Below are 13,224 nucleotides of genomic sequence, written 5' to 3'. Positions count from 1 at the left end.
ACAGCAATATTTGCCATGTCGTCGCTCTGATAATGTTCTTAGCAGGCAGGATGTCAGCTCTTGCTAAGGCAGAAGTGATAACCAGGGGCAGATTTGGTTGCACGTGTATGTAACTCTGCTGTTCTCTTCCTCTTTTCCGCAGAAAATGAATTTGCTGTGACAGCAGCATTACTGAGCTGCTGTATGATTCTTTACATGTGTTTTTGCAATAACAAAGCCATCCTTGACAGTGAAGTGATAGGCACACTGAACTCTCCAGTCACTCAGTGATTCACGTTGCTTTTTCTGTCCTTCATTCATATGATGCTGGTTCAGGCTCTGAGACTGCGACAGCAAGTCTGTATGTGTCTGTAATGCCAGGTATTATCAGAAAACTAAAAAAAATGGTCCTACCCCGAGATCTTGTTGGGGAAGGACAGATGTTGCCGCAGCAGAGGAATGCTGCACGTATGGTCCCAGCACCCAGAAGCCACCCAGGCAGAGGGATGCACTGGGTAGCTTGCGCGCCTTCAGAAAAACAGGTAGAAATAGATGCCTTAGTGAAGATTGAATAAAGCTGATCCAGACCAAAATGAGAGCTTGGTAGTCTGTGGATATCCCCAGCCATCTGTCTGAAGCTGTCTCTGTCCCAGAGCTGCTTACTGTACGCGTAGGTGGCCCACCGAGGCGGCTGTCCCTCCTGGGCTCCTGGCTGTCTCCCCTCTAGGAGCAGTCAGACCGACTGACTCCAGGGGCTGCTGGTTTGGTGTCCTGATGAAAGGCAACAAGTTGTCTGGTTTCCCAGTCAGAAAAAGGCCTTTGATGGTGCAGACCTCTCTGCTTTTGTTTAAAAAAAAAGCAAACCTGGCACTTTTCAGCCCTTCCCTGTACCCCCTGCTGTATGTCACCCGCCCAGAGCATCCCACCGCCAGTGCCCAGCTTCAGCCGCCCTCCAAAACTGCACGTCCCTGGGTGATAGCTGCGATGGGCAGAGCCATGCCAGCTTTCTTTCTATCCACCTATTCTCTGCCTTTGTGCCATTCTCTGAGTTCGTCCCAGAGGGTAAAGGCAGTTGGGATTTTCCTTTGAAGAGTTTCAGCCTGTAGCTCCGCTGGGGCAGCGGTGATGGATGTTCCTGCAGCTCTTCCCTCAGCTCAGTGCCCACTGTCCCCACCGAGGCTCAGAGCCACAGCTGGTGGCTCTAAGCTGGTTAGAGGTGGGTGAAGCCAGTGGTACCCAGCTGCTGGGTAGAGAAGCATCACTTTATTCCTCTCTTATTACGCTAAAATCTCCAATTTTTATTTTCCTTTTATTTTTCCTTTATTTTTGTTGTTTGCCTATCATCGCCAAACGTCTTTCATTGCCACTACTGTTTTCCCTTAAAGGAGAACTATACAGGTATACTTTTGCTAGCTTTCCACTGTCTCCTGTTTGCTAGTATTGATGCTCCATGAGCAGGAAAACAACAATTGATGCCTGTCTGCTACACTGGAGCTGAGGGACCACCCCGCGGCTCTGTGTGCTTAACACCAAGCCTGCACTGAAGTGCCTTGCTGGATCAGCTCTCGCAGGACTGATTTCCCACAACTTAATGCTCAACTGTTGAAACTCCCTTGCAGGCGGCCCTTAGTCTTTGCACCCGTTGTGATCTGACCTGGTGGTTAAAACTTTAGTCTGATGGAGAAGTAAAAGGACAGGGCAGGGGCATCCCGTCTAAGCTCCCTGATCCAGTGCCTGAATGCTGGGGAAGTGCCAGGGTAATGAGCTGCAGAAAAGGGCCGGTCTCTGCTTTCCTTCGATAGCCTCCGCTACTGCCGGGACAGACGTGAGCTGGACCATTGGTTGCACTCGGGAAGGTTATTCTGTTGTATCTTGTATCTTTTCCCCCCATCCTCAGATGCTGCATCTCTTCCCGAGTTCCTCGGTGCACTTTCCCAGTCGGAGCAGGTAACTCCATTACTATTCACTGATGTTTCTTACCATGTATAGCCCAACCCGTGCTTCTGTCCTGACTTACTCTAACATACTTGTCTTTCTCCAACCAAAGTAGTACAGTGGCTCTTTGGCTGCATTTGGTGTGCCTCTAGTTGCCTTTTTATGCCTCCCCTCTTACACGCTTGGTCAATGAGATGGCCCTTTTCTAGGCCGTGCACAGCTGGCCTGGACTTGAACAAGTGGTGGGACTGCTCTTCAGCGATGGACTGGCTTCAGTCTTCGTGTCATGGTTGGCCCACCCATGGCTGCTGGCTTGGCAAAGTCCGCAGACCTCATACGCACACGCTCACACACACACAGGAGAAATAAAGCAATAAATAAAAGGGCAATTGCTGGGAACGTTTGTCTCCCAAAGCACTGGCTTTGAGTGTGGTAATTGAAATAGGCGTTAGACTGCAGGAGACACCCTAGAGCAGTAACACGCTGCCAGGGATGAGCTGTGAAGTTCAGCATCTTCAAGCAGACCCCTGAGCGGGGCATTGGGAGGTCTGCATGCATTTTTGCCCACATTCCCTATTCCCGCTGTGTACCCCAAACTGCAGTGTTTGCTGTTTCTCAGATCTTAGGGATTACAGCGTTTAGAAACAAGGACGTGTGATGATGGGGGACACTAAGCACAGAGACATTTACTGTGTTTCTAACTTTCCCGGTGACTGATTTGAGCGGTCATTAAGGAAAAATGATGTAGTCAATCTTGTTCCAAAGGCACTTCATGCTCTAGTCATGTTTTAATTTTTGCGAGCTCACAGGGGAGATGAGTGAGCCAGCAGGATGGATGAGAAGCTGTCTGATGCCCAGGCCGCATGCAGGCTGACAAACACTATTTGATCCCTAGTGCATTAAGCCAAGATTTTTCTTTATAAAACCGGGGAGGAAGAAGCGGCCCAGTGCTCCTACAAACCCCCGGTGTGATGCACACCTGTGAAATAGGGCTGATGTTCCTTGGTGAGCTCTTCACTTTGTGTTTCACTCCATCCGACATGGAGAAATCCTATTTTTGAATGGAACTTCTAAACAGCATCACAATACAACTGTTCACTAAGAATATGAAGTGTCAGTTAGCCGAGGCTGCTTGCTGCTTCAATTGCTACTTTCTTAAAAGTGCCGCAGCATGAAAAATATGCTTCATCAGTGCCTTCCATATCCCATTATACTGGCGTCCTTGGGTAGCTCACGCATCTCCTCCTGATTTGAGGAAATGCCATCTAACGCCTCCTTCCCTGGAGGCACCTGCAGTGGCTATTTGGGGGCTTTTGCTTGTTTGTTGTTGAAGTTAAATAGCGTGGAGCAGGGCAAGGACACAGCTTTTAAGGCGGCTTTGTGTGTTCACAGCCCTGCTGGTTTCTGTACCTGGTGAAGTCTTTGTATGGGATGTAACAACAGGGCAGGGGAAAGAGGGGGGAGAAGGTGCAACTTACTAGGTGGACACCATAGAAGAGGAGATGTGTGGCTGCTTCTCCTGCTGCAGTTACCTGCTTTTCTCCTATATGTCGTGTGAGGTTTCCCAGCTCAGGGAAACTATTGTCTTGACTTCAGGGCTCAGTTAAAGAGCCCAAGAGCATCCTTCCCTCTGGGGCAGTCTGTGGTGCTGCAGGAACGGGCTCCAGACCCACCGGTCTCTTCCCTCTGCTGCAGCAACACAACGAGTTGTATCTTTTTTTCAAAAATTCCTCTTTTTTTTTTTTTTTTTTTTTAAGCTGTTATGAGACATCATCTGCGTCTGGGTTTGGCAGCGGGAAGGTGGAGGTTTAATGGGTTGTTTTATTTCTCCCTTTTGCAAATAATCATTTGGGAAACACTGAGGCTGTGCCGCAGAGCTCAGAGCCAGTGAAGGGCAGAGACAGTGGGAGACAGCATGGGTGTCCCCTCTCGCCCGTGCCCAGGGTGAAGAGCGCTGCTTGGGGACACTGGGGCAAAGCCAGCTGTCGTGCACACCAAGGATGTGCACAAGAAACTCCTCGGGATGTTTCCACGGGGATTTCTGGGCAGTACTCACAAACGTACTTGGATGACATGCTCCCAAATCCCTAACGTTCGTGTCCTCTTTTTTCAGTCCTCCCATTACTCTGGGGAGTCAGCATGGATTAAGCATTTCTAAAGCCACTTCCAAACTGCAGAGCAGCGCTTTGGTGCGTTTTGGCTCTGGTCTAGTTGCCCTGCCTTGAATGCAGAGACCGCTCTTCCCTTTTTAATGTACAACAGTCAGATGTATTTTCTGGCCTTGTACCGGCTAAAACCACGATGACCATGTGCTCTCAGCACCCGTGTGTGTGAAGGTATGGCTCCCTCTTACAGTTGTGCAGGAAAGGAAAGGAAAGCCCGTCTGGGCACATCCTGCCACGCATACCCTGCTCCCACCCCATGAGCATGGACATCTCGCTGCGCCGATGCGGCCGGGGGTGAGACCACGGTAAAGCGGTTCAGTGGAAGAACAGGGTTTCAGAGCAGCAATAAATGTTTCCTAAACATCTCCTCGAGTGCCACAGCCACTGGAGAAACCATGTCATGGAGCTGCACCCTTGTTCTAAGCCTGTTGCTGGTCTCACTGAAGCTGAGGGAGTTACCTGCTAAAATACCTTGCTGTTGTGAAGCTAATTGGGTTAGTTTGGATGGCAGAGAGCCTCTGTTGCTGGATAACACACAAAGGTTCAGGCATTTTCAGACTTCCAGTAAGGGTTCAGTTGATAAGGAGCCATCCAGGCTTTCCTTGGTGGTGCGTCTTCTGATGTCCTTTGTGCTGGAGAGACTTCAGAGGTACAGAAGTCACAGGGCTGTGATTGCAAAGTTACCAGCATCTGATAGCAGCATCGTGAGTTATAGTAAGAGCTGATGTAGACTAATAGGCTGCTGAAATATAACCATGAGGGTGCATGGTCGGGCTCTGCTTGTAGCCGGAGAGGTTTGCTGACAGCCAGGAGCACAGTCCCTCATGGATAGGGTGTGCAAAGCATTGAGGGCTCCGTCGTTTTTTTGTTTTATTTCATCTAGCACATGTTTCAGCTCAGATTGTTGGAAAGGATGAATGAGGGCTTACTTAGGAGCACTTACTTTCCATATAATCCTTAATGTGTGGAAATCTAAACCTACAAGGATTGATTTTAATTTCCTCTAAGAAGTTGCTCCTGGCAGAATCTGATAAAGCCGTTTTTAGTCTAATTCTTCCCAGCCCTGCCCTTGGTGAGCTATCGGAGCATGCCTATCTCTAGGAATTTATTTGGTGATCACCGCAGCTTGCATTCATTATCTCAAATACCTCCCAAATCGGCTGATGCGCGGAGGGCCTGGAAAAGTGGTCTGACAGCATTTTCTGAGACTTTTCACTTTTGGGGGAGAATGTGCTCAGATTCTTGCTGGTGGTTTGCTTCTCTGACCCGTGTTGAGCTGCGGTGCAGCTCTGACCCGTGCCTGTGCGGTGCAGAAAGTTAAGGAGAAGCGGAGCCGCTCTGTGGCTCTCGCCTGCTCTGTGCTGCCTCTTTCTTTCCACCAAGATTTGCTTATTTGTGGCCAAGGCTGTTGAGTCCCTTTGGTTCCAGACCGACCTTGCTCCCGTAGCTCAGCCTGGCAGCAGCAGGGCTGTGACACAGCTCCCACTGCAGAAGAGCAGGTCACGGTCTCCTGCAGGAGGGTCAGAACTCGGGTCCAACCAGCCTGAAATTTTATACAAATTTTTAAGAGTTTTGGGGTGCGTATTCTGGTTTTTACCTGCTACCAGCCCAGTGAATCAAGTAGCAGCTTTCCTGCGTTAGAGAGGTCTTAACGAACAAGACATACCCTCACCTTCCAGAATGTCGGAGGAGGAAATGCAGCAAGGGTTAGTTTAAAGCAATTTGCACGTACTTGGTAAAACAGAATGATCTTCGTCATTCCTGAACTCTGAAACAAAAAACAAATTCCTGTAGAAACAAAAACACAAGCTTGCCGCTGCGCTGGAGCAGAGCGATGCGTTGCGGGAGAGATTTTGCATCGTGTTCTGACCTTTCTGGAAACAGTTGATATGGAAATATTTTTGTCATATTTATTTAAACTTTTTTTCTTGCATTTATTTAAACTAGGCAGCGTATTTATTTGAAAAAATCAGCAGCGTACCAATCCCCGGTTCTTGGCACGTTAACAAAACTAATCACGCAATGAACATAATGCCCTTAAATCTGTGCTCAAGTGCTTTGATCCTAATACTATTAGGAAATTCCTTTTGTTCTTATTCTCTATGTAAAGCACCAGGTGTGACTGCAGTGGTTTTAGGAGATAATAAAGATAATGACAAGGGGACGGTTTACTAGAGTCTTTAGTGTAATGGCTATGGCTATATTTTTGAAATAGTACTTCTCTGCTATTTTATATGCCCCAATCATGTCGGGTTTTTTAAGAAAGACCACAACGTGTTGTTTTCGCACCGTCCTCCGTGCCTGGCTACCCTCCCAGGTTCACCCGGGGGTGCTGTTTGTTTCCATGCCTCTACCACAGGCTGGAAACAGCATTTCAGGGCAATGTTTTCAAGCACTTGAGGGGAGGCAGAGGCGGGTTGACCACGGGCTCGCCTCCAGGAAGCTGGTGAGCGAAAAAAGTCATTACAGTACCTTGGCTATACTTTCAGGGCTGGATCCGGAGGCGATTAAAACCAGTAGAAATCTTTCTGTTGACTTCAAAGAGCCTTGAACGAGGCTGTTATTCCACAGAGAGCCACCCATCCATCCCCCGTACTTGGAATTATTTTCTACAGCAGGGTGGGGGATAGGAAAGAAATAGAGAGAAGAATAAGAGAAATATGAAAGGAGTGATTTTTGTCTGTGCTATTCAAATGTTTTAAAGAAGGTCAAAGCTTACCTCACCATGGCACTGTTACTGATAGATACTGTATGTGGGCGGCAGCGTTTGCAGCGATGAAGAGTCCTGCTAATGAAATGCAGTTTCCCCAGGGTCCAAAATAAATGATGAGGCTGATGGCACTGGCTAGGTGTGTTGCTTCCCGAAGTCACGTGGCATTGAGATGAAGCCCACTATTAAATTATTTTCTGCGTGTGGCTCACATATGCTTAAAATCTACATGCTAAATGAAAGTTGAAAAGACCTGAGATGAATTAGAAGGCGGCTATGAAGTAGACTCTTTGCGAAGGCATTTTCAGTCTCTATACTTGGTTGCATTAGATTATTCAACCTCTCTTTTCTATCAGTGCAAATGAGATCACAACTCACGTGCGCATGAAAAGAAATGGGTGGTTTAGATTTAAAAATGCTCAGCTGCCTAACTTTGATTTATATTAAAGGCAGACGTGGAAATGATTAATTCCAACGTCTTGGGAATTACATTTAAGTATTAACAAAATTAGGCAAATTATGCCTCAGCCTCCGAGCGCACCAAGGTATGCATGCAGTCTTGTTGTTTGATCATGGAATGGGGAGATCAATGTCAGAATTGGGCTTCACGCCAAAGTTAAGCAATTTGTAGAAGGGGGATAACAATTTTGGAAATGACTAGCACCACATTATTTGTGAGATCAAATGTTTATCAACCAACTTCAGGTCCCCAGAAATGTCCTCTCGTTCTTGCACAATGTGATTATTCTTCCTTTAGAATAAGTAGCAGATCCAATGTTTGGGTTTTTTTAAATTAGAGAAAAGATGCACTTGGCCATACTGGCTCACGATGTGGGGGAAGAGAGAGTCCTGATCAAGTGTGTGAATTTATTCTTTAGCTTTGGCTGTCACAGTAAAGTGGCATCAACCAGCATGGAAGGTGCTTACCGAGGAGCACTTGCATTTTTACTGAAGCATCAGTGTTGCCGTTTAATCCAAAGATAGCAAATGGATGAAAGTATTAGAATTTTACAACTGGGTTTGGTAGGATTTGACATTTCCTTCTTGCTGCTGACGTTCATTGCCTGGGGAGAGATGTAGAAAGAATGAAAAAACGAACTTCTGATGAAATGCGAAGGCTTATAAAAATAGGATAACGTTAATTCAATCTTTTTTCTGTTGATACTAAAGAAAAAAAGTGAAGTTTATGAATCTGGGTAACTTGTGAAAGTCTCATCTTAGAACAAGGGACAGCATTTCTTCTGGTTCTCGGTGCAAGGTTGAATGTTGCTCTTTGGGGGTTTTGGCCTATCTTGAAATTGGAGCTGGGCTCAGGAAAACTCAGAGGCGGCTGTTCCTGGGAAAACTCAGAGGTGGCCATCCATGCTGCAGGCTCTCCTGGCTTCCCACCTCTTCCAGAGGAGCATCATTAATGGCCCTTAAGTCCTGCTGATTGCAAGGGACCCCGGCTACCTTTTTGTCAATTTGCAATGGTCTTGCAGCAGGAAAACAGCCTTTTTCAGGGCATTGCTTATAGAAGCTTTTAAGCAGCAACGTCTGATCTTATGAGTTACATCCATTTCTCTCCACGTTGGTCTGAACTTTTCCATTTCGGAGCAAGTTACTGCTCTCTCGCTGGTTCTTTGTGTACCTCTTCACACAATAGGGGCTGAAGGAGTTGGAAGTAGTGCTGTAATTTAAAATAATCATAGCTGTCAATGCATATGCCAATTTCTATTCTAATGGATCTTCCAGAGCTGCTACATATATAAATTGTAGGTTTTTAGGTTTCAAATGTATTCGAAGACTGGGAAGAGCTTGGGCTGTAATTTCTGTCTTTGGAAATATGCTGATGGAGCGGCTCCAAAATGAAGGGAGAAGCCTCATCTCCGCGTGTTTGCTGCATTCTGAAAAGAAAGCAGAGCATTTCGTAGTGAGACATGGTTGAACCAGTGTGTTCGTGCTCAAGGATTAAACCAGGATGCTTGTGACATAGCATGTAATGACTTGCATAACATGTAATGAAGAAATTGAAGCCGAGTCTCTGGGTGCATCATGCTGAGTAAGAGGCTTGTTCTACACGAAACTGTCATATTAAATTCTTGTCGTGATTCCAGAGCCCTTTGATTCCTAAATCTTTCGGAGGAGACTAATCTGAAATCAAAGTGAAGTTGCTTGGGGTTTGCATGCCAGAAGTGGTCACATTTGAAAAAGTTCAGTGAACCTGCAGAGGGAGGTTGAAATTAGTTGCTTCACTACAAAGCTTACAGCTAACTTACCTGCTGATTTGCTTTTTCCTTTGATTCTTCAGGCTCTGCCTTCTTGCCACCTTCTGAGTTGTTTTCAAAATGCATAAATCTTAAGGATGAGCATGTCCTGGTTTCAGTCTGTTTAGTTAAAAAAAAAAAAAAAAGTAAATCAGTCTGCACTGGTAAAACAAAACAAACATGGGCTTTAATACCAAGGACGTGGAAAGACTGCATTTTTCTCTGCTGCCTTGTCCTTTGTGCAGTCACTTCCCTCTGTGAAGGCGTATGTCGCGCTTTACTCTCCTGATTTACCAACATTTGACTTCCCTTTGTACCAAGGTAAATGGAAACGGTTCCTTTCAAGTTCTCCTGAGTAGATAGTGAGGGCTCCTGCCTTGATCCCTGTAAGATGACTCGGCTCCTTTGAAACCGCTGGAGCAATGCCGGGAATCCAGCCTGTTATCCCTGCTGAATGTCAGCTGCTTTCTCTATTTTGATATTGGCATTTGGGGTTGGGGGGGTGTGTGTGTGCGTTGAGCAAGAATATCATGCAATATTAAGTGCAAATGGGAACATTTCCAGCAATTAAATTCTGCCCTTCCGTATCCCCCTCAGGCTTTGCGTAGGCTGGCGGAAACCTGGGGACGTGCTTTTTGGTCCAGTTAAAAGCAAATGCCCTGGGTAGCCATGGCCCGTGTATAACCGTGTAGATGGCCCTGCGTGAAAGCTGATCTGTTGTTACTTTATATTTACAGTGTTCTGTCTCCTGTGGAAGGGGCCAAAAGCACCGCAATGTGTACTGTTTGTCAAAGGAAGGGAGGCATATAGAAGAAGATTATTGCAAGCACCTTGCTAAGCCCAATGTGCAAAAGAAATGCAGAGGGGGCAGATGTCCGAAGTGGAAAGCAGGAGATTGGGGACAGGTGAGCCGCGTTGTGTACCCTTTTGCACCCTTTGATATTTTTCCTCCACCCGATTGGTTAGAAGCTGGGTTTTCCCATCAATTCTGGCCTCTTGAATTTTTCAAGGGTAAAAGTTTTTGGGCCAGAACCTCAGGTGGCATCAAACAGTGTAGCTTCAATGGATAGCAGTGGAGCAGCACTGATTCGTACCAGCTGAAAACACGGCAACTTGCTTTTAGTATCTAACTGAAAGCAAATTCCTTAGCAAATGATATTAAAGAGAATCTACTATTCATTCATGTTTTTAATATTGGTATTATTTAAATATGTCACATCCCAAGCAAAATCTTCCCTAGCTTTGAGAAATCTGAAATTAATTTTATTCCCAGCTTCCCGGGAAAGCCTAAAGAACAATCCGAGCTGTTGATTAAAGATGCTTTTCACTGCCTTTTGTTTCTTAACAAGCTCGTCAGTTAATTTTGCTTCATTAAAAAGTCAGATGCTGATGCATAGAGCAGAGACTGCTGGAAATGTGAAAGTGCTTGGAGTTATTAAGCATCTTCTTTGCTGAAAGCATAGCTTGAATCCTTGTTTTCCTGAAAATAATGTCTTTGTCATCACCTTGAATCTGCTGCATCACATTTTTATCTCCGAACCTCGCTTTTCCCTCTACCTCATTAGCGTGCTAATCAGCAGAATTATTGAAAATCCCAGACTAAATGAACTGTTGCTTGTAAAACATCATGTTCTCTTGCGGTCTGTCTTCCAAATTAAGGTACAAAACACCGATTCTCACTGTATGTGAGTTCCCTGAAAAATAAACCATTAACATCGCTACAGGCACCCATGCAAATGTTAGGACTAGGACAGCACACTCTTGTTTAATGCCGACTATTAAAAAAAACCAATAAACCCATCGATGTTCTATGATTGCTTTCAGAGTTGTATTTTTTTTTTAATGCTTACCTTTGAATTAATAGGACAGCAGCATTTGCCGTTACGCGTGTAAAGGGCTAAATGTGCATTCACCGTGGAGGCTCAGTTACCGAGGTCTGAGCCCTTTGCCCAAGGTATGGCTGGGAGCACCCAGGTAGCCCTGTGAAACGCACAGTGCTGCTCCCATATTGGAAATTAAATCAGTATTGTTACCTTTGTCACCTGCAGGACCGAACCCTCAATTTCATACAGGAAGCCAGACTGAAAAGAGACGCCAGGCCATTAGATAGTCTTGTCATATCCGATTTGCACCTTATTTAACGTGACTGCTCCTGAAAGCAATTTTTTACAGCTAATAATTGTAAACATAATAATGTAATGGTCTGTTGATTGCGTTAAAATACGCTAATGTTAATTGATAAAAGTAAGTGTGTTAAAATTCCCAACATTCCGCCACACGGATGGACTTAATTTTATGCAAGTGGAGAAAGAAGCCCAAGTTAATAGGAGGATGAGGTGATTTATGGCCTGAGGTAATCTCTTGTGACTAGGCAATTAAGGAATATTTGTATGCTAATGATAAGACTAAGAATAGGCAGCGCATTTCCAGCACGCGGGGTAGCTCCGCAGCCCCTGGTGATGCTGTACAGGCTCCGCCAGCCGGCATCTTGCTTGGGGACAACAATGAATGCCCCAGAGCCGAGGTGGATTTAGGGGCTGAACTTCTCATCGAGGTGGATTTAGGTGCTGAGCTTCTTATTAAGACTGTGAAACAGGCAGGGGTTCGGCAGGCTGAATACCCAGAGGTCAGGATCTAAATGGGCACGGAAGCTCCGTGTCACCTTCCCCATCACCGGTGACGCTGTTGAAAATAGGGAGCCAGGATCAGCTTGCACTTAGATACCATCAAAAAAAAAAAAAAAAAAAGCTTTCTGAAGGTCTAATTGCCTCCAAAAGATAATCCCAAAGCTGAGCTGCTGTGAGCTGGCTGCCTTTTGTCCTGGGTAAACCAGCAAAAGTCTGCGTGAGAAATAAGGCAAGGTTTTCCCGTAAAAGTACATCCTCCCTGTCCCCATACATGCACAGGACCTGTTGCATGTGCCTTTAGGTGTTTGGTTTTCTCTTTTCCTTTTGGGAAAAGGAGTGATTAAAAAAATCAGGATTAAAAAATACAAGAATAGTTAAAAATGAATGCCAGCCAGCAGCTGGCTAAGCTGGTGTTCCGCTCCCAGGTTTTTTTCTCTCTGGATGTTTTGCATTCAGAGGCCGGGTAATTCTTTTCTAGGTTGTTATGAACCCACTTTCCTGCAGCGGAGCATTCTTAATATATCTGTAACAATCAGAAGGGAAGAAAAAAAGGCTTTTTCTCCAAGTTTTAAATGTGCTTGTGTCTGCACTGAAATGTCAGGTTTAATGTGTTTGCATCTCCTAAGTACTATCAATTATGGCCATTTACCTTTCACTTAGCAAAAATACCAATATTTATTCCGCTGTCTGGTATTTACGTATTTCAGCTACAGGCTGAAATCCAGCCTTGTTTGAGAGCGCAGGTAGAGCGTCTGGCAGAGCTTCTCCGTAGCCGAGCTGGCACTCGGCAGTTTGGCGGTTGACTTTCTCAGTGGAGAAAGGAGGCACTCCTTGGAAAATATATAGACTCTATAGAAAGGACAAAGAGGCTGCCTGGCTGGTGGCACCCCATAAGGGAATATATGAGTATAGCAAAAGTTGGCTGCCCCAAAACTGAGTATCTTCTGGCAGTGTCAGCCAGCTGTATTTCCCTAGGGTAGACACAGCCTGGCTGAGCAGTGTTCTGGATTAGAATAGCCAGGATCAAAACGGTGTAAAAACCCACCTATTTTTTTGCCCCTGTAGTGGTGTTATTTTGAAGCCAGCCATCAATCCAGCCAGAGCCACAGCGATATTGACGCTGCCGTGCGGGCAGCGGGAGGAGATGCCTCGTTCCGCTGGGAAAACTCCCGTGGCCCCAACTCCCCCACCGTCACCCAAGCGGGCGCAGCGTTGTCCCCCCGTCGGCAGGGCTCCGAGCTCCGGCGATGCCCCGGGTCACCCCACACCACCCTCCTCTGACCCCAGGGCTGTGCTCACCTGCAGTTGTGTCTTCTCGGCCAGGGCCACGTTGGCGTTCCTTTCTCCTGTGCCATGGCTGCATCGCGCTGTGGCCACCGGGGGCACGTAGGAAGCCCATTTGGCTAGGAAGAGCCTCCCCTACCTATACTCTTGTAATTAGCCCAAGGAAAAGCTCTTTGGTTGCTCGGTTGCTTATATGTGGGGGGTTCAAATCTCTTCCAAGGGACGGTCCAGGACACAGCACCGCTGGCCTGGCATCCTGAGGGAATTTGTTCCCCCAC

At 46.3% G+C, this 13,224-nt stretch overlaps 1 protein-coding gene across 3 annotated transcripts in view; it reads left to right on the top strand.

The window, feature by feature from the left end:
- Window positions 1-13,224, top strand: part of ADAMTS9 (ADAM metallopeptidase with thrombospondin type 1 motif 9) — an 86,884-nt gene that overhangs the window by 51,985 nt on the left and 21,675 nt on the right. For all 3 annotated transcript variants that reach the window (XR_012589269.1, XM_074602233.1, XM_074602234.1), the window contains one exon: window positions 9,773-9,940. Coding sequence is in view for 2 of the 3 variants with exons in the window: in XM_074602233.1 (XP_074458334.1) it covers window positions 9,773-9,940 (168 nt within the window). In the remaining variant the exon portion in view is untranslated. The remainder of the gene's footprint in view (window positions 1-9,772; window positions 9,941-13,224) is intronic.

This window comes from Larus michahellis, chromosome 10 (genome assembly GCF_964199755.1).
Source record: "Larus michahellis chromosome 10, bLarMic1.1, whole genome shotgun sequence".
Taxonomy (NCBI): Eukaryota; Metazoa; Chordata; class Aves; order Charadriiformes; family Laridae; genus Larus; species Larus michahellis.
Note: the sequence above shows the minus strand (reverse complement) of the source record. Positions and strands in the feature narration are given on the sequence as shown.